The sequence below is a fragment of the Vipera berus genome (genome assembly GCF_964194415.1).
Source record: "Vipera berus genome assembly, chromosome: 5".
Classification (NCBI taxonomy): domain Eukaryota; kingdom Metazoa; phylum Chordata; class Lepidosauria; order Squamata; family Viperidae; genus Vipera; species Vipera berus.
This window is the reverse complement of record NC_138207.1, coordinates 80,218,474-80,241,060: the sequence shown is the minus strand read 5'-3', so window position 1 is coordinate 80,241,060 and position 22,587 is coordinate 80,218,474. Positions and strand designations below refer to the sequence as shown.

Genomic DNA, 22,587 nt, shown 5'->3' with positions numbered 1-22,587 from the left:
AGGGAGAAAAAGATACACCCAACTGAATGCAGAATTCCAGAGAATAGCTAGAAGAGATAAGAATGCCTTCTTAAATGAACATTGCAAAGAAATAGGAGAAAACAATAGAATAGGGAGGACCAGAGATCTCTTCAAGAAAATTGGAGAGATGAAGGGAACGTTTAATGCAAAAATGGGCATGATAAAGGACCAAAATGGCAGGGACCTAACAGAGGCAGAAAAGATTAAGAAGAGGTGGCAAAATTACACAGAAGAACTATACAAGAATGAGCTTAACGTCCCTGATAACCATGATGAGGTGGTCACTGACCTTGAGCCAGACATCCTAGAATGTGAAGTGAAGTGGGCCTTAGGAAAGCTGAGCAACAACAAAGCTAGTGGAGGTGACAGTATTCCAGCTGAGCTATTCAAAATTTTAAAAGTGCTACACTCAATTTGCCAGCAAATTTGGAAAACTCAACAGTGGCCACAGGATTGGAAAAGATCAGTTTACATTCCAATTCCAAAGAAAGGCAGTGCCAAAGAATGTTCAAACTATCGCACCATTGCACTCATTTCACATGCACTCATTTCACATGCTTAAAATCCTACAAGCTAGACTCCAGCAGTATGTGGATCAAGAACTACCAGAAGTACAGGCAGGATTTCGAAGATGCAGAGGAACTAGAGATTAAATTGCCAACATATGTTGGATCATGGAGAAAGCTAGGGAGTTCCAGAAAAATATCTACTTCTGCTTCATTGACTATGCTAAAGCCTTTGATTGTGTGGATCACAACAAACTGTGGCAAGTTCTTCAAGAGATGGGAGTACCAGACCATCTTATTTGTCTCTTGCGGGTCAAGAAGCAAAGTGAGAACTGGACACGTAACCACTGATTGGTTCAAAATTGGGAAAGGAGTCTGGCAAGGCTGTATACTGTCACCCTGCCTGTTTAACTTATATGCAGAGCACATCATGAGAAAGGCAGGGCTAGATGAATCAAAAGTTGGAATTAAGATTGCCGGGAGAAATATCAACAACCTAAAATATGCAGATGATACCACTCTAATGACAGAAAGTGAAGAAGAAGTAAAGAGCCTCTTGTTGCAGGTGAAGAAGGAGAGTGCAAAAGTTGGGTTGAAACTGAACATTAAGAAAACCAAGATCATGGCATCCGGCCCTCTCAATTCCTGGCAAATAGATGGGGAAGAAATGGAGGTAGTGACAGGTTTTATTTTCCTGGGCTCCAAGATCACTGCAGATGGGGACTGCAGCCAAGAAATTAAAAGACACTTGCTCCTGGGGAGGAAAGCTGGCAAATCTACACACTAAAAAGCAGAGTCATCACCCTGTCAACAAAGGTGTGTATAGTCAAGGCTATGGTCTTCCCAGTTGCAATGTATGGCAGTGAAAGTTGGACCATAAGAAAGGCTGAGCACCAAAGTATTGAGGCCTTTGAACTATGGTGCTGGAGAAGACTCCTGCGAGTCCCTTGGACTACAAGGAGATCAAACCGGTCAGTCCTAGAGGAGATCAACCCTGACTGCTCTTTAGAAGGCCAGATCCTGAAGTTGAAACTCAAATACTTTGGCCATCTAATGAGAAGGAAGGACTCACTGGAGAAGAGCCTAATGCTGGGAAAGATTGAGGGCAAGAGAAGAAGGGGACAATAGAGAATGAGGTGGCTGGATGGAGCCACTGAAGCAGTAGGCATGAGTTTAAATGGACTCCAGAAGATGGTAGAGGACAAGAAGGCCTGGAGGAACATTGTCCATGTTGTCGTGATGGGTCGGACACGACTTCGCAGCTAACAACAACATTATTTTTGCTGAATATCCAGTTGACCTATGAAATGTATTTCTTTTCTGCTTAAACACCTTCAGAATTTACTTCCATTTTAATTGTATTAGTACAATTTCTCTTGCTGTTCAGCTGTCATTGATTGCTACCAAAGTTGTCATGTTTTGGTAAGAATATCAGAAAGGAAAGCAGAGAAGAATAGATTGTATTACAGCTGGATTTATAGAGCAGGGACGTTGCAGACTTCTCAGCCCTTTTTATGAACTAATTTATAAGTTGGTTTACTACGTGAAGCATCTGTGTTCACATTTCATTTAACATATGGTTAATTCAGCAGTTACAAAACCCTTCACTGAGAGCAACGTGTCGAAGGAAATAAATCTGTTAAGCTGTAGCCATGTACCACTGCTCGAATTGGCAACTATGTTCAATCATCACAACTATGCAGATGATTGAACATAGTTGCTGTACAGAAGTGCTACCCAGGAACTTTCGTTTAAAGTAAAAAAAAAACAGTGAAAGTTACAACATTAGAATAAAGAGGAACCATATTTATTTATTTCCCATAATTATTTTTTTATAAATAACTCAAGATGAAAAATATGCTTAATATCCCTTCCTTCTCTTTTCCCACAATAACAACCCTGTGAGATTGGTCAGGCTGAGAGACAGTGATTGGCTCTAAGTCACCCAACTAGCTTTCATGCCTAAGGCAGGACTTTAATTCACCATCCCTTGGTGTCTAGACTTATGTTTTCGCCACTATCATAGTTAACTTGGAAGGTGAAGATGAACATGTGAATTGTCTTCATTACCTAAGTAGCTCCTTATTATCTACTCTAATTAATAGAAACTATCCAGGTTTTATAGATGGCATTTAGATCCCAAAAAGCTTGCAAGTATGTATCCGAATTATCAGCCTAAATGTTGGAGGTGCGGTGATGAAGATGCAACATATTTTCACATATGGTGGACTTGTAAAAAGGTTAAGGCTTTTTGGATAAAAGTCTGGTGGAACATGCAGAAGATTTTTAAACAGAGGATAAAGTTTTGTCCGCAATTTTTTTTGTTGGGAATAATTACAGATGCCACAGTTGTGGACACCAAGTTGATGTTGAATTTAATTACGGCGGCAAGACTTTTGATAGGCCAATACTGGAAGAAAGAGGAACTGCCGACCATAGAGGAGTGGACTTTAAAGGTTTCCGACCTGGTAGAGATGGCGAAGATTTCGGCCTATTTGAAAGATCATTCGCAAGAACGCTATATTATGGAATGGAGAAAATGGATTGATTTTATCCAGAACAAGTATAGGGTTAAGAAGTTTTATGTAGCATTTGAATAAGTCTTCCTTCGTTTTTTTTTCTCTTTATTATCTTAGTTTTTTTTATACATATTCAATATTATTATTATTTGTTTTATCTTATATAAGCTAGAGAGTGATGGATTTTAGAGTTTATAATTGTTAGTATATGATTGTTTATGATTGCTTTTTATATATATACCTTGTATTTAGCTCTGGGAAGTCGGGGGGGGGAGGGGGGGAGGGGGGGAGGTAGGGAGGGGGGAGGAGGGAGGGGGAAGGGGGGATTCTTAAAGGAAAACTGTATTTTAAAACTCTTCAATAAAAAAAAAATAGAAACTATCCAGGGACCCAGTCTTTGTTGCCTGGTTGTGCAACCTATAACTCCAGTGCTAAGAGTCTGTAATGTTCTACATAAAAAGCATGCAGTTTAATTTTTCTCTCTTTATGAAGAAGAGACTGGACAGCCATTTGCCTGAAATGGTATAAGGTTTCCTGCCTGAGCAGGGGGTTGGACTAGATGACCTCCAAGATCCCTTCCAACTTATTATTATTATTATTATTATTATTATTATTATTATTATTATTATTATTATTATTATTATTATTATTATTATTATTATTATTATACAGTATCAGTCGTTAGCTTCGGATAGTCCATAGGACTATTTTGATATTCTCTTAACTTGACCATCCTTTCTCAGCTTGTGCCATATTTTTTTTTTACAGAATGATTTTGGAAATGTTTCAAATAATACTGTTTACTGATTATTATTATTTTTCAAATATCCATATATAGCTCTTTCTTTTAGAATGCTTATTTATCTCTTTTGGAGGTGGGGAAATGAGAATTTCCTTTCTGTCTGTCAGCCAAAGCTTAGATATTTTTCTTGGAAAGGCAGGTTTGCAGAAGAGTGCTATTTATGATTCTGGCCCTAAGTCTATGTAAGAGGAAAGCAAATCCATTCCTACATTGGCACTTTCTTTCCTCTGATTTCCAAGGCAACTTTCCTCTCTGTGACCCCAGGGAATTGCCCCAGTAAGTCTGGGATGTGTCTGAATAAGAAGCTCAATCTTGCATTGATGAAATATACTCAGATGAGATCATTGCTTAGGGAGACTAAGAATAAGTCATGGAGCTATTGATTCTATACTGAGGCACTGATATTCAATTATTTGATGAACAGGGTCTCTTTAAGTGGGATACCAAAAAAAAGAGCATCATTTAATGAACCAAACTGCTGTTCAGCCAGAGTCTTACACTCCTTAGTGCTTGCTTGCAGGTAGCATCCTAAAGCTCGCAGTCTTCAAAAGAATATGTCTGGAAAGGCATAATTCGACCTTAAAAGGGTAAAAACCAGCAGCTTCTAATCAAGGATTTTGGCTATTGTTCAAAGTTGGGCTTAGGTTAGAGGATGGCACAAAGCAATTAGACATATGGAAATAAATTTAAGATATAAAATAAACGGCATCTGCGCGTTCCATTTGCATGAGTGGCAAGTGCACATGCACACCACTTGTGCTAATGGAGCTGGGCATGTGTTCTTGCCGGGCGCTTGCTCATCCCATCAACTCTCCCCCAGCTGGTCAGCAATGCCAGAAACATTGGGGAATTCTGCTATATTGTATCATCCAGAGAGCTGAAAGCATTTTCAGAAGTGTGCCTTTGAACATGTGAAAGCTAGGGGATTCTTGAAAACTCCTGGAAAATAGGAGCTTCAAAATCCTGCCCAGAAACATATACTGGGTGCCTGTTATATTATTATTTGCAGCACCACAAGCAAATTTTTCTAGTCTCTCTTGCCTCCTTTCTTGTTTTACATTTCTGTGACTCTGTTGCCTTTTTAACAAGTGTTATCTCTGTAATCTTCTTTTAATATTCTATCTGCATGCATAGGGTTTTTTTTCAAACTCTGCTACTTTTCCCAGATTGCTAGTTTAACAATCAGTTCAATACTGACATCTTGATTTATGTGGGCTTATTTGCCCACATGCATGGGATGTAGAAGCCTTCAAAACTATTAGTGAGTGGCTAGTAAATCTTGTAATTAATTAATGAAAAGATGTTACTAATTAATTAAAAACAAGCAGGGGGTTATAATATCATCCCATGGACTACGTATAATGTCAAATGATTGTTTAGCAATGTTATTGCAACCATCTCCGCTTATTATTTTTCAATCCAGAGAGAGAAAACAAAATTCAGAATTACCGTTTTGAATTTAGGTCCCCAGTTTCAAAATGCAACCATGAAAAATAGCTTTACAAGCCCATGCAGTGGAAAAGGCATTTATCTGCTTTGTGCATGAATGCTCTCTATGCACATATTGTCAGCACAGCAAGAGGTATAATTGTTAACACTAGTAAGTGCTACTTTGTTGGGAGAAATAGCCTGCGTGATTGAAAAGCAGTGCTGGTAAGAAAAACAAAACGTGTTTCCCAAAGGAACATTGCAAGTGGTTACATTGCAAATAGATGTTATATTTAGTTTTGCTTGTGTTTAAAGTTATCTTTATTTTTTAAAGTTATGCATACAGACCACTAAGATCTTTTATGCAGTTGTACCAACTTCCAGATATAGGAAATGCCATCCTTGGTTATGAAGCATAGACAAGGAAAGAATTTCAGGAAAAATCTATAAATGTCACATCAGAAGTTCAACAATCTCTAAAGAGTCAGAAATTGTCCATTCTTGATCTTATCAGATCTCCTTGCAGAGTGTCTTATGAGTCTAAACCAATAAAATATTATAGATAGATAGATAGATAGATAGATAGATAGATAGATAGATAGATAGATAGATAGATAGAGTACTTATTTAATTTTTTCCTTAAAATGATCAGTATAATATATTCAGGTCAGATTGGGAAAGATTCCTGACTCGAAACTCTGAAGAGATACTATCTATCAGTGCAAAATAATAATAATGGTTATTATTCAATTATTTTTCTCTAAATTTGCTTTCTATAGCTCAGTACAGAAACTAATGATCAAATATTTTGCTATATATATTCCTAACTAGGCATCCCCGATTAAAAGATTGATCAAGGTACATTATTACTGGTATGCAAATTGTCCAAAATACATATTTCATTCTTTTTAAAAACAATACAGCAGAATTAATTTGATTGCTTTGTAGACAAATGATATGAACGTGATTTAAATGAAGTTGTGATTCTCCAGAGTGATTTTTTGTGGTCTTAATTATCAACTTTACTATCTTTTTCTAGGGACTCCTGAAGATTATTCCCAATATTTCAGTATGAATGCTACCACTGCTAAACTCAGCCTTCTAAAACCAATAAACAGGGATTTTCATCAGAAATTTGATTTAGTTATTAAGGTAAAATCATTGTTTAACAATGTAACAGTGTAACAAATACTTTGTTAAATATTGGAATCTATGGAAAACTGTCAGCTTATAATGAAATATTTTCAAAGAAGTGTGGCCCCTTAAATATATTGACTTATAATTCACCAGTTTAATGTCAAAATGTAAGTAATCATTTCATATCATTCTAACAATTAATCTGATTAAAATGCTCTATGGGAGGAAAGTTATATATTTCATACTTAAGGAGAAAAATGTACAAATCTGAAACCCAGTTCCAGTTTTTTAACATGCAGTGAGTATTATGGTTAATAGTTAATACTATGCTCAGTCAGAATGAATTCTACTGACTTGCTCCCAGGTTCAGAATTTTAACCTAAGTCATAATTTTTTAAGCTGTGTTTCAAGTGCATCTTGTGAAAGGTAGAATTTAAAATATCTTACAAAAACATAGGATTAAATTATTACTTGCCACATTGAGCCTGATTACATTTTAATTTAATATTTCACTTTCAAGGCCTCCTGATTCTGCAACTACCCTGGGCAGCTTGCAGTTATGTAAAATAACACATATGCTTTTGAACCATTTGAGTGAAGAGAATGATACAACTTTGCCAAACAGTGCTTTATATATAAGATGCAAAGCAGTTTGACTGACAAATTTGTTTTCCTATCTGCTGATCAATGTCACTTTTATTTATCCAATATCTAATATAGCTTTTTTTATTCTTATGAAATGCTCGTTAACTGCAATAAAGATTCTATTCTATTCTATTCTATTCTATTCTATTCTATTCTATTCTATTCTATTCTATTCTATTCTATTCTATTCTATTCTATTCTATTCCACACCACGCCACGCCACGCCACGCCACGCCACACCATGCCACTCCATCCACTCCAGTCCACTCCAAAGATAAACTTTTTATTTTTAAAAGCTTTTGTTAGTATACATGCACATGTCTTGAGGACAATTATTCAGTTTTTTAAAATTATTCTACATTTTTTTATGTTTCATTCATTTTTCATTGCATATAGTTCTTTGGATGTTCATAACACAAAATTGGAATTGACCCAATAGTTACATGTTCAAATTCAGTGTGGAAAAGGCCTATTCATTTATACTGAAACAGTTGGTGCTGCTATAAGCAGTAATATAGCTATATACAGCTTTTTTAAAAAATAAAATAAAATCCATTATAGTACTCTGTGGTCATATTCTGGTGGCTTTATAACTGGCTATATTATTAATAGTTTTTTTACAGACATTATCAGATTCAAATTACTGTGATTAGTGTGCAGCTGAGTGAATAATAAGCAAGGGTATCAATCTGTAAGACTAATAATTGGCACATGCTTTAGGCACATCAATGCTTCATTTAGCAGAAGACTGTTAACGGATACTAGAAAGATATGGTATATCTCCTTATACAGGTATAGATATTTTACAGTATGTATATCAGCAGAATAATGTGGTTTAGATGTGAATGTGTACCTTTTTCCCCAAAAAATTCCACTAAGAACAACCTGTAAGGTTTTTTTTTAAAAAAAGAATATTTGGGTTCACATTTCATCAGAGCCAAATTCAAAACCAAACAAGCAACATTATGGCTTAGCATGTATGAATCTAGTACCGATTATCAACACTTCTCCATTATTATCCTTCCTGCAGTTATCACTAGAAAGCCTATCCTCTCCCATTTGTAATATGTGTGTTCTTTATCTTTTCACCTGAGGGAGATTAAACATCTCTCTCCCTGTCAATATTTTGCTCTAAAATCTCATTTTTTGCATATTTGGGGGTGCAAAAATAGTTAACAAGAATAACAAAGCATGCTTACTAAGCAAGAACTTCATCACTTTCCCTTGGGGATAATTCAGGATTAGACTGCTTTCCTTTCAGAGTCACTAATCAAGTATTTTCACCTTCTCTATGCCTCAGAAAAAGTCAAGGTAAACTTCTTAGGAAATCCTCAAGGCCAGAGGAATATAAAGTATGTGTTTACTTAGACTGTCTCTCACCTACCTACTTCACCACAAGCCTGAAAGAAGTAGATACTTTATAATGTTGGAAACATTAGCAACTGTTCATAACATTTTCTTTACACGAGTCTAAATAATTAAAGCTTCCCTTGAGTTCTGTTCAATTTCTGGTGATTACATGGCCCGACCATCTAGTTTTTATATCACTAATCTGAAGTAATTTGCCATTATCTTACTGCAGGACCATTTTTTTCAGCTTTTCCATTTCACCTACCATTTTGGAATTTCTTTTGATCTCCCAAGCACTAGCCAGGTTTGCCATAAAGGATTAACTAGGAATTGCTAGTTAGCTGCAGGTTTACTGAAGTAGTGTGCTATATATTCCAAGCCACCTGAATTATCTCAACAAGCCTGGAACATTAATTTACAGTGAAAGAAACTAACAAATGCATTACTGGATTCCTTGATGTTCTCGGAGTTTGCAGACAATTCATTTATCCAACTAGGTAACTTCATTCGTGCTTAGTGATTTTTTTTTTATTGAAAAGTTTTACAGTCCATTTTAACTTTAACAATCCCCCCTCCCCCCATCCCTACCTAACCCTCCCTATCCCTCCCACCCATTCCCCCCTCCCCCCCTGACTTCCCAGAGCTAAATACAGGGTTGTTGTTGTTAGTTGCGAAGTCGTGTCCGACCCATCGCGACCCTATGGACAACGTTCCTCCAGGCCTTCCTGTCCTCTACCATCTTCTGGAGTCCATTTAAGCTCATGCCTACTGCTTCAGTGACTCCATCCAGCCACCTCATTCTCTGTCGTCCCCTTCTTCTATTGCCCTCAATCTTTCCCAGCATTAGGCTCTTCTCCAGTGAGTCCTTCCTTCTCATTAGGTGGCCAAAGTATTTGAGTTTTAGCTTCAGGATCTGGCCTTCTAAAGAGCAGTCAGGGTTGATCTCCTCTAGGACTGACCGGTTTGATCGCCTTGCAGTCCAAGGGACTCGCAGGAGTCTTCTCCAGCACCAGAGTTCAAAGGCTTCAATTCTTTGGCGCTCAGCCTTTCTTATGGTCCAGCTTTCACTGCCATACATTGCAACTGGGAAGACCATAGCCTTGACTATACGCACTACAGGGTATAAGAACAAAAAACAATCTTCAGCATCCATATGCTAACAACAATAAACTATTAATTCTATCACCCTCTAGCTCATATAATATGATTACAATCAATATTAATATTACATATAAAAAGAAAAGGAAACAGAAAAGGAAACTTACTCAAATGCTAAATGAAATTTCTTAGTCCCATATTTGTTCTGAATATAATCAATCCACTTTTTCCACTCCATAATATAACGTTCTTGTGAATGATCTTTCAGGTAAGCCTAAATCTTTGCCATTTCTGCCAGGTCAGAAACTTTTAGAGTCCATTCTTCTATAGTCGGCAGTTCCTCCTTTTTCCAATATTGACCTATTAAAAGTCTTGCTGCTGTGATTAAGTTCAGCATCAACTTAACGTCCACCACAGTAGCATCTGTAATTATGCCCAACAAAAACAGTTGCGGACAAAACTTTATCCTTTGCTTAAAGATCTTCTGCATATTCCACCAAATTTTTATCCAAAAAGCCTTAACCTTTTTACAGGTCCACCATATATGAAAATACGTTGCATCTTCTCCACCACATCTCCAACATTTAGGTTGATAGTTCGGATACATACTTGCAAGCTTTTTAGGGTCTAGATGCCACCTATAAAACATTTTATAAAAGTTCTCTCTTAGGTTTTGGGCTTGCGTGAATTTTATGTTCCTCACCCAGATCTTTTCCCACGTGTCCATTGAAATAACTTCTTGAATATTCTGAGCCCATTTTATCATACAGTCTTTAACAAGTTCTGTTTCTGAATCAATTTCTATCAATGCAAGATATATCCGTTTAATATGTGCTGGACCCTGGTTTCTAATTTGCTTTATCAAATTTTCATCAGTCATTGCAAAACCAGTTTTCTGATCTTCTTTCCACCTGGCCCGTAACTGAGTATATTGAAACCAAGTTTGAACAATCTTCTCATCTCGCAAGAGGTTGTACGGCTTCAAACACCAGACATTTCTTTCCAAGCTTAAAATCTCCTTATACGTAGTCACATCATGTTTGAAGCCAACATTTATGTTTTCTATTGCGTGTTTTGGGATTGCCCACAACGGCATCTTGTAATCTAACTTATGTCTATACTTCTTCCAAACTCTCAACAATGCCTGTCTTAAAATATGCACTTTAAACACATTATCTACCTTCTTATCATACAACAAATATGCATGCCAGCCAAATAACAAGTCATGGCCCTCAAGATTTAATAATCTCTCTTGTGTCAAATTAATCCAATCACTTATTCCTGATAACGCAGCAGCTTCATAATATAATTTAAGATTAGGCATTTTAAGACCACCTCTTTCACGAGTATCCTGCATAATCTTAAGTTTAACTCGTGGCCTTTTCCCTGCCCAAACAAATTTATTGATACCCCGTTGCCATTCTTCCAAATTAGAATCTTTTTTAAGGACCGGTATCATTTGAAATAAAAATAAAAATTTAGGCAGGACTTTCATTTTCACTGCTGCAATTCTTCCCAGCAAAGCAATTGCAGTTTTTCCCAGCTCTCCAATTCTTTTTGAATTTTTCCCCATAACTTTTCATAGTTATTTTTATATAACTTTGTATTAGAGGGTGACAAAAACACCCCCAAATGTTTGACCCTTTTAACAATCTCAAATCCAGTTAATCCTTCTAAAAGGGCCTTTTGCGATACTGTCATATTTTTAGCCAAAATTTTAGTTTTTTGTGCATTAACCTTGAATCCAGAAACCTTCCCATATTGCATTATTATCTCCATCAGGTCCACAACAGAGTTTTCTGGCTGGGTCACCGTAACAACCAGATCATCTGCAAACGCCCTCAGTCTATAATCCTGATCTCTAATTTGAATACCCTTAATTCTTTCCGAATTCCGTATTTTTACCAATAATATCTCCAATGTTAAAACAAATAATAAAGGTGATAACGGACACCCTTGTCTTGTGCCCTTCTCAATATTGCATACTTCAGTCAGACTATTGTTAACTATTATTCGGGCAGTTTGTTTTTGATATAATGCCCTAATTGGTTGCAAAAATTTATCCCCAAAATTCATTTTTTCTAAAACTTTCATCAAAAATTGCCAATTCAATTGATCAAAAGCTTTTTCAGCATCTAGAAAAATTAGCGCCGCAGGGATCTGGTTGTTCCTTTCCAAAAACTCCACCACATCAACTATATGCCTCACATTATTTTTCATTTGTCTACCACTAATAAACCCGGTTTGATCCCCATGAATCACCTGTTGCAGAACCCTCATCAATCTATTAGCTAACACCTTGGCAAATATCTTATAATCTGTATTTAAAAGTGATATCGGTCTATAGTTTTTACTTGAGTAGCATCTTGATCTTCCTTCGGAATCAGAGAAATAAAAGCAGTTCTCCAAGACGGAGGCACCTTTCCCCCCCTCTGAATTGTCTGAAACAATTCCTTTAACGGCTTTTATCAGCTCCAATTGTAGATTTTTGTAATAAACCGCAGTCAGACCATCCGTACCTGGCGCTTTATCCAACTTCAGTTCCTTAATTGCTACAAGAATTTCTTCTTCTGTTATCAATTGATTAATCTCCTCCTTTTGTTCTTGCGTAAGAACCGGGATGCTAGCATTCTTCAGATATACATCAATGTCTTTTTCATTAATCTTCTCCTTAGCATATAGTTTAGAATAAAAATCCAAAAAGGCTTCCTTAATAAGATCCTGTTGAAACACAACCTTTCCCTTATATTCAATTTTATCTATATTAGAAGCCCTTTGCTTTTTCCTTAACCTGTAGGCTAGCCATCTACCTGGCTTATTAGCATTGCAAAAAGTATTATGCCTAGCGAACCGTAGATTGGTTGCCACTTGATCAGCCATCAACTTATCAAATTGTCCTCTTAATAGGTTAATAACCTCCTTAATCTTCACATCCAATGGGTTCAAAATTAGGGCCTTTTCTTTTTCCCTAATTTCATTCTCCAGTTCTTTCCTTCTGACTTCCAAAGTACGTCTGTATTTATTATTCATATATATCAACACCCCTCTCATGTAGGCCTTGCTAGCATCCCAAACCATATCCATAGAAGTATCCTTATTCATATTAATTTCAAAGAAATCCTTCATCTGCTGTTTACATTCTTCCACATTTCTCTGATTTCTAAACAAATTCTCATTTACGCGCCAAGAGCGCCTATCCCTATTGTCCTTATTGATCTCTAACCAAACTGGACTATGGTCAGAAATAGTTCTTGCACAGATCTTTACCTTCTTAATCCTAGAAAAAAAGTCATTAGTCAGTAAAATAAAATCGATCCTAGAAAAAGATTGATGTCTATCAGAAAAAAAAAGTATAATCCTTTTCATGTAGATGTGTATCGCGCCAAATATCTCGCAATTCCAAATCATCCTTCATTTCAAAAAAAGATTTAGGCAATCTAGCGTGGCTCGGGACACGCTTAAAAGAACCAGCTTTGTCCATCTGTACGTCCAGGACACCATTCCAGTCTCCCATAAAAATAAAAGATTTATAATCCAATTGGGTAACCTTTGTGTGTAGTAAGTTAAAAAATTCAGCTTGTTGTTGATTAGGAGCATACAGTCCAACTAGAAGCGTTTTTTTACCTTCTAACAGCAAATCTATCATAACATATCTTCCTTGCTTATCTACTTCAATTAGTTCCGCTGTTAGAGTACTTTTAACGTAGACAACCACTCCATTTTTCTTGTTCATCGCAGAAGCAACAAATTGCGTACCCAACCTTGAGTTCGATAAGTACTTTTGGTCCATAACCCTAATATGCGTTTCTTGCAAACAAATAACATCAGTCTTAAATTGTTTTAAATATTGAAAAACTTTCCTTCTCTTCTGTGGTGAGTTTAATCCATTAACATTCCAAGTTAGAAATTTAGTCGCCATTCTTGGCGTCCCGAAGCTTTTGGAGCACGTCTGCAATGACCCCTGTGACTTCTTTGGGCCGCGCCCCTCCCACAGCTTCACTGTAAGTACGCTTTGGAAGTTCCATAACTTTCTGCTGGTCTTGCTCGTGCTCCTGTCTTGCTCGTCTTAAGGCGGCACGCGTCATCCTCTGCTCTCCAGCAGCAGCTGATGAAATTGTAACTTGATCCCCTCCAGCACCATTCTCCTCCGTCTGTCTGCCTTCAGCGTCTTGAGGCTTTCCCTCGCCATATCCCTTTGCAGCTTCCAGAAGTGATAGGGGGGTTGCTTTTAACACATTGCTGTAAAAATCACGTGCCTGAGTCACAGTGACCAGACGATGTCTTTTACCTTCATGCATCACCACCATTCCGACTGGAATCTCCCATCTAAACTTGATATCACATTTCTTAAGTTCCTGTGCAAGGAATGCAAAATCTTTCCTTCTCCTTAAAATCTTTGGAGGAATCTCTTTTAAAACCAGGACTTCTTGCTCAGCAACCACAAATTTAGTATCGTAGGCAGCTTGAATAACTTCATCTCTAGTTGCTCTCTTTGTAAAGTAGACCACCACATCTCTAGGTAACTTCCTCTGTCTTGCAATCCATGAATTTACGCGAAAGATTTTATCCATACTTCCCTCTATTTCAGATGCTGGCTGGCCCAATACTGCTTCCAAAGCCTCAGAGATCAGCTGCTTTAAATCTTCTTTAGGATTCTCTTTTAAGCCCCTGATTCTAATAGCATACTGCATCTGATGGTACTGGACAAGGCTCAATTCTCCGTCCATTTTGTCCCTTATATTTTCATTCTCTAGTACCTTTACTTCTAATATAGCGTTCTTTTGGCTAAGATCCTCCACTTTTTCATCCAAACGTTGCACACATTCAGCCACACTTTCAATTGTAGACAAAATGTCTACCCTCATTGCACTAAACTTCTCTTCCATCTTCTCCTCCAATTTCTCCAATTTCTCCTCCAGCTTAGCCTCCAGCTTTTCCATCTTTTCATCCATCATATCTGACATTACTTGCGATTGCTTTTCAAAGGCATCTTGTAAATCCTTAAGCGTCAATGCCAGAGGAGGTGCAGGAGGAAGCAAAGCTTGCAACGAAGTCTGTTGCACCGGGGAAGCCCCCGCACTCCGAAGAGCTTTGGAAGTTTTAGCCGCCATCTTTCCCCACTTTCACTTGTTGCGTACTTTCACTTTAAAGCTATAAAATCCATTGAGCTAGAGAGTAAAAATAAAAGTCCACTTCACCTTGACCTCCTGTACCGCTCTGCCTGCACCTTGATACTCAAGATTCTTTCCTTCTGGCAGGGGTGGTTGCTAACGCCTGGCTCTGCTCCAAAAATCACGGAGCAGAGACGCTGCGCAGCTCGGAGCTAACCCAGGCTTCAGGGGGGCTCAATCCTTCAGCCGCCCAAACTTTCAGCTCAGGCGGCCCCGGAGAGCTCAACCCCTACCTGGGGCCTCACCCCCTCCTCTTCTCCCGAGGAGGGGGCTTCAGATCCACCTAAACAGCTGATCAGCGCTATTTTCGATGGAATAAACACAGCTGCGGAGTGGACAGCCCGGAGACGGCTGTCTTCGGCGCCGCGTCGCCACCGGAAGTCTCATTCGTGCTTAGTGATTATGGAGGTCATTCCCTGTTTCTATACAATAGCTTGCTCTGCTGGTGTTGGTGAGCCTGTGGTTTCTCTCCCTGGTTATTCTTTGATTAGGGTATTCCTTTTCCTTGATTGTTTTTCTGGTGTTATGCCCTGCTTATCTTGGTGTTGGCTGCTGGAAAGGATGTCTTCTGGTCTGTTTGTTTCTTCTGTAGCTTCTCTGTCTCTTTTGAATAGTATGTAAACATAGTTTATCTCTATATGTATATTGGTCACTGATTTGTCTGAGTGCCAGGTTTCCAGGAATTCCATAGCATTTTTGGATTTAAAGTTGCTTAAGATGCTCACAGTATTCAACATGTCCAGCCACCCATTATCCATCACAGAACCATTATCCTCCCAAAATTCTAATCTGTTAGAATTCCTTGCAGCATTAGAACCACCATTGTCTTATTGCTATTCTGTATTCCTACAATGGTAGCCAAACTAACCCTAGAGGTGTTCTCATCAGTTTCCTGCATAGATTGGACATTCTACTAATCCAGGGATTTTTTTTCCCCTTTCTTAATCTAGTAAAAAAAACACCCTACTAAGTAAAATAGGGAAGATGGCAAATTCATTTAGGAAACAAATATGAAAAAGTATGGTATATTACTGGCAATGCCAGTTCCTTTGCAGAGATGTTTCCCCCTGTTCTCTAGCACTCCCCAAAATGGCCAAGTGACTTTAAACACTTCCATTGTGGAACTGGATTTTCCTGGCTGCCATTTAACTCACCTGAAATGTTTAATCTCTGGACAAAATTGCCAAATCCCTTGGTTCTATCCCTGGTGAAGTAACGGTCAAAGTGTGATATTGCAGGCAAACTCTGCTCACAACCTGAAGCTTGATCCTGATGGGGTCAAGGTTGACTAAGTCTTCCATCTTTCCAAGATTGGTAAAATGAGGAGCCAGATTGTAGGGGACAATATGCAAATAATGCTTACATTGTAAACCAACCAGAGTGTACTGGAAAGTGGTACATAAGCCTAAATGCTATTGCTATTGCTACGTCTGCTCTATTGAATACTTTCAAAAATAAGTGAGGAGTAGTTTCAGATTTCAACACCTCTCAAAAATACATATTTTATTGATACCTCATTTATAAAACTGAGACATATGTTACCTTGGAAAAAATGTAGGAGGACCAAATATTCATATCCAGAATCTTCTTTGTAAGTTCTAATTCTTACACTAATCCCTTCTGAATCGATTTATTCATTCACTTTCAAGCAAAAGGCAGAATAATAGTTCATCTAAAGCTCTGGACTTAATTTTTGCTGCAATTGCATCTTTTTATATCTGTGCATGGTGTTCCTTTTCTACCAGGAAAAAAAATGCTGGCTTTAAAGAACAGAGCAACTGGCTTTTATTGGTTTGATATTTTTGAAAACTGTTATCCAGGGGGGAAAAATCAGTTTACTTATGAACAAAATGAAAACTTGAGCAAATATATAATTCCCTTGTTTAGAAATGCTTAGTTTTGTCTGGCTTCTGATAATCTTTATTCCTAAATGTGTTTTTAAAAATACACCTGTAAATAATGAATGAGAACTTTTAAATTACAACAGCTTTTAAAAGTTTAAACATCCAAATTCATCCACACAATTCTATCCAATTGATTGATAAAGTATATGTACCATCAAATTACGGAACAAATTTCAATTAGTTTTTGTTCCTTGGTAAAAAAAAAATGTGTTTTCTTCATCCCTAATGCCTACAATAAATAGAAAATAGCTATTTTCTCTAACTGCTTAAAAAGATAAAAAAAAATGTCTGTTTTGTCTGCAGAAATACAAAACTTTTGTAGGCTATGGTCATTAAATCAAAGTTTGTGATCAATGTAGCCATTTTTGCATAGGTTTTACACATAAGGATATAAAACTTAGAGACAGGAACAAAAATTATGTCACCTAGTGTGATTTGTTGATTGTTAGTAACCACACATTTTCCCCCCAAAAGATCTCTCCCCACTCTTGTCCTTCAGCTCTTCCAATAACCAAGTCTGTCCATTTTGTTGCGAATGGAATAGAATAGAATAGAACAGAACAGAACAGAACAGAATAGAATAGAATAGGACCTTGAGATCTTCTAGTCCAGCCCCCTGCTCAAGCAGGAGAACCTACAGTACATCATCTCAGACAGGTGAATGTCTAGTCTCTTCTTAATCATCTTTCTGGTTCCACTTTTCCCAGCCTTATGGACTTTTAAAGAGACTTCTTTGCACAATTTGTCCAAAATATGGTATTTTAAGCCTGATCATTCATGCATTAAGTGAAAACTCTGAGTTGATTTACTCGATTTATTTGTTGTTTTTATTTTATTTTATTTGTTTGTTTTATTGACTATTGATTGTATTCTCAGGAGTTTTTCAATGCCCAAGTTCAAAAGATTTAGTAGTCTTTTTATCCTGCCTTTTAAAAAAAATAAAAATCACTTCCACAGACCAGGGAAAACCTTCACCTGGGTGCAGACTTACCTGCATATTTCCTAATGTGCCGTGTAGTTTTGTGATACATTTGTAATGTAGTTTTAATATGACTGCACCAGGTGTAATAGGTTTATTTTTATGAGTTAAATTTCATTTAGGGAAAAAAATAGTCTATATAGTTTGTGACTTGCTTCTAGTTATTCATTACAGCAATATGTAATGAAATGCTAGCATCTAGCTTTGCTACATAATCCAGCTGCAATTAGAAAGAAATACAAACAAGTCATTAAAATATATCTCCACTCTAAAATACAAAATTAAAACCAATTAATGTTAAACATGGGAGCAGGAATTTATAATACATTCACTTTTTGCTTTTGCAGGCTGAACAAGACAATGGTCATCCTCTTCCAGCCTTTGCTAATCTGCATATTGAAGTTTTAGATGAAAACAATCAGAAACCTTTCTTCACCAAATCAACTTATGAAGGTTTTATTTCAGAATCTTCCCCTGTTGGTACAACTATTTCTGATAACCAGAACTTGACATCTCCACTGCATATCATAGCTTTAGATAATGATGTTGAAGAGGTTTGTATTTGATCACACCAATTTGTGCTTTGGGGGATATGCAACAGATGTTCCAAATGTTAAATTCTGTTTAGTTTAAATTCAATTTATCCTTCTATTAATTTTTTCATTGTTAATCATTTGTGTCTAGGATATATTCCAAACACAATAAATTGTATTCTAAACACAATAAATTTTCCCTAGTGGGCTCAGCAATTGAAGTAGTTTTTGCCTACAGTGAATTCAAAATAATAAGGATTGTGGCCCCAATTAGTTTTTAATTTGGCCTTATTGGTTCAAGCCACTAAATAAATTCATGCAGAAATAAATCTCAAGGTTTAACAGAAAGAAGATATATCTAAGATATTTTGGTAACTCCATCCAATATAACTTTTTTAATATTCAAGGGAAAAATGAAATGGTTTTTATTCTGAGGAAAGAAAGTTGAAATTCTGCTTGAATTAAAAATAGAACATGATCTCACACATAGGTATAATTAGAGGATAATGACTTGCTATACTTTTAAAAGTTATGAATTAGACTACGGGTGTCAAACTTGCCACGTCATGTGATGTGTCGCAACATATAGTGACTTTGTTTTGTATTGCCGGAGCTGGGGTGGGCGCGGCGTCCATATGATGCAATTGGCCTGTGGGCTGGCAGTTTGACACCCCTGAAGTAGGCATGTTTACCCCAAAGAAAGATAAACCTTTATTGAAGATGATTCTTCCCTAAATGGGAGATAGAATAAAATATAGCTAATTACAACTTTTTATCTTGTCAAGGTTGCTGAAATAATTTTTTTCCCCAGCAATAAATATGTTCATGTCACACAGACTCACATACCTGCCAGACAGAAGCCATGAGTTATATAAGATACTCCATTTATCCCATTTATAGAATTGCTTACCCAGTGTACTCTAGCCGTTCTGATTCACACATGAGAACCACTTTCACACCAAAAAAACACAGAGATATACCATCACATTTCCTTTCTTTTTTTCAGGAGGAACAACAAAAAAAGATGGGGGGTGGGTGGGACTAATAAAAGAGATAGGAAGAGGGATCACTGCATTAGAAGAAGAAAAAGAGGAAGAAGAGATAGCAGAACAGAGAAGGAAAGAAAAGCTAGGAAAAGCAAGTTTAGGAGTTAGAAAAAAAATGTTAAAATTCAGCATGCGCAGCTAATCTTCAAAAACGCTGATGTCTTTCAGCAGCTCCCAGTGTATTTTATTCTTCTTAGCCACACAGGATTACCTCCTTAAGTCTCAGGTAATTATCAGGGTGGGGGGAGAACTCCTCTTCCTATTGGTAAATATGATACATCTTATCTTTCAGTAATGAGAAAAGCTACTCTTCTCACGTTTTAATCCCTAACTGATCTGCAGATCGTCTTGGCTGCCCTTTTCGCTTTGTGCGTATCTTTTTAGATTAGCATATATCTCTGCATTAAAGTTATTTATTGATTCTATTCTACTTAGGCACAGCCCACGTCCAATCAAGTCTAGCTAGGCAGCTCATAGTATCAGAATAAAACAACACTATGCAAGCAAAAAAGTGTATAACCCTAACAGCAAATCCATTCAGCGATACAAATAGATCAGACATTGCCAGTGGGCTCTCAGCAACATAACCTGGAGATTTTTGTATCCCTTACCACCCTCAAAACACACAGAGAGACCCTTTGTTCCTTCAATCATATGTTAAATTGGTATCCCCCCTTTTTTTAGAATGTGCATTTATTTATTTATTTATTTATTTATTTATTTATTTAATTTTATTAGATTTATATACTGCCCTTTCCCAAAGGACTCAGGGCGGTTTACAGGGTATTTAAAACCAAACCAATACAAAAGTTAAAAACAATTAAAAAAGATTAAATCATCCCTTAAAAATAAAAACCCCAGTTAAAAATTCTCAGTCTGGGCCGGAAAGCTCAAAGAGCCAGGTCTTCAGGTCCCGGCGAAATGAACGAAGGTCAGGGGCAGTCCTAAGCTCCACGGGCAGCTGGTTCCAGAGGGCAGGCGCACCCACAGAGAAGGCCCTCCCCCTGGGTGTTATCCGCCGGCAGTCTTTTACAGGCGGCACCCTGAGAAGACCCTCCTTGTGTGAGCGCACTGGATGAAGGGAACTTGATGCTGGCAGCAGGTGTTCCCTCAAATATCCCGGACCCAAGCCATTTAGGGCTTTACATACTTGACATACTTGAAAGTGAAAAGCTACACTTGCTGAAATAAATGCTACCATTTGTATCTATCCATAAAAGCTTGGAAGTTACATACTAAGTATCAGTTCTGGAACATACAGTTGTTTAAACAAATTAAAATAAAGACAAATAATTTTCTTTTAAAAACGATCTAAAGAATTCTGAATGCCATTTAGGGTTTAAATTTGGGATAATATTATTCAGCAGCATCTTGCAATGCATCAGAAAAAAAAAGTTGGTTGGAAGGCAAAATACACCCTAATGCAAATTAACTTTCATATTTTGATAATATTGTTTTTTTTAAAAAAAAAATATTGCAGTCCAAGTATAATGGGATTTATAAATGACCTTGGGGAACAAGGGGAAGACCTGCTACCTGGGAAACAATCAGACAAGATAAGGAGGAGCCCACAGTCACTTAACAGTCAAGAGACATAAATTTGAGAAGTGCCCATCCTATTGGATCAAGCAGTTAAAAGTGGAGGCAGGAAGTTTGTGACTCGCAAAACTCTGTTATTCTAGCCTACAAAATATGAGAATTAGTCCATCTTGTTGTGTTCCTTGTCTGGTTTGGCTGGGTGGCCTGATACCAAGAGACACAACTAAGAGTTGGACACTTTCAATCCTGATATAATTTGATGGGAGATTTATGGCATAAGTTTAAACCTTTCTGAGTAAACGTAAAGGACCAAGATCAGGGCTCACGTTGACATGTCATCTTTGGCATTTTCGCCCACATTAGATTAGTTTTTTAAAAATGTTGACTATTACATTCTTTTCAAACTTTAATAGTGACTGCTTTCAGGCACTGCAGTTGTCTAAATTTGAGCATATTATTTTCCTCCATGTTGATTCTTTATTAACTTCCAAATCAAACCATAAGGTCCTAGGACAGTATAGGGAGTAGAGGTTAGTAGTATGTACTTGGGATGTTTTCCCACATGCCTCATCTGATTTAGCTCAAATTTATAGTAGGTTGCTTGTTTGCTGTTTTTTGAGACCCAGCTCTCCAGCAGATTTTAATTTCCTGTACAATTCGACAATTCATATATAGAGATACTGTTGAATAATTTGCCGATTGATATGACCAGGATATGTGTAGTAATATGCAAGGAGGAGGAAAGGAAAATTAGTCTTCTTGAATGGAGTTTAACCTTTCTTGATTATTTTGATCTGGAAACTGGACATGGTCTCAGAATCACTCCAATTTCAGCACTTCAGGTATAGAGACTACAGGAATAAGGAAAATCTGTGTGCAGATTTCATAAAACAAGCATTTTGAGGAAAAGAAATCTTATTCCTTTCTAATTTCATGACATTATTACAGAAGATCTGTAAAGATTCCCAATTTCCAAACAGTTAATTTCCCTAAGTCACTAAGAAACCTCCATCAAACAGCTACTTAAATATTAAATACAGATAGAAACTGGCTGCTTTGCAAATATTAGTGATCTGGATGACTTTTACTTATATTTGATCATGCTGCTAATTAAATATGTGCCTCATGTATTGTTTTGCTTCTTTCAGTTCTATAACCAATAGAGCAAATAAGCTAGTTAATATTTTTTAGTTGAAGGATAAGAAGGGATATTAGAGAGTGATTGTTTAATATCATGTTCCCACTCACTATGCTATAATGAAGGTAAATCACAATTGGAATCAGAAGTCCAGGAATTGCCCAGAATCCCTAAGTCTCCTGGGATAAACTATATTAAATGTCTATCACTCCAATAGAAGGACATCAGTCTAAAACATTGTACTTACAGTTCAGCAGGTTGTGATCTATTATAGCAATGCAGAGTTTCTCCAATCCACAAACTTATTGATCCCATTTGAATAATCAATCCTATCCAACTTCATGTTTATTCAGCAGATCAATTCAGAATTTCCGGTTTCCTTTGGGGAAACATTTGCTCTTTCAAGTACTATTGACATTAGGATTCCATGTTGAAATTTCACAATGACAAAAGAAAGTTTGGGCTTGAGAAAAAGTGGATTATTTGTAAATGTTAGTAACCACCCTGCTCAAAATCTAAATTGATATGCTAAATGCTACACAGTCTCTTCAAGCACATTAGCTAATCTAGCAAATCTCAGTTATAGAGCACAGGCTGATTTCTTCACAAAGTGTATGAGATCTAACTTATTAAGAATAATAAATTAGCAAAAAGAGAACTCAATGTATACCTAAATAATAAATTGCTCCCATATGAGGCTACACCAAAATTCCTGGGGGTCACCCTAGACAGGACTCTGTCTTTTAAAAAACATATTCAGAATTTGGCTGC

The 22,587-nt window shown here is 37.0% G+C and overlaps 1 protein-coding gene across 1 annotated transcript in view; it reads left to right on the top strand.

Annotated features, from left to right (window-relative positions):
• PCDH15 (protocadherin related 15) overlaps positions 1-22,587 on the top strand; it is a gene marked incomplete at its 5' end in the record, with an annotated part of 435,974 nt that overhangs the window by 147,271 nt on the left and 266,116 nt on the right. Inside the window, 2 exons of the mRNA XM_081330024.1 lie at positions 6,316-6,428; positions 17,908-18,114. Of these exons, the coding sequence (XP_081186150.1) occupies positions 6,316-6,428; positions 17,908-18,114 (320 nt within the window). The remainder of the gene's footprint in view (positions 1-6,315; positions 6,429-17,907; positions 18,115-22,587) is intronic.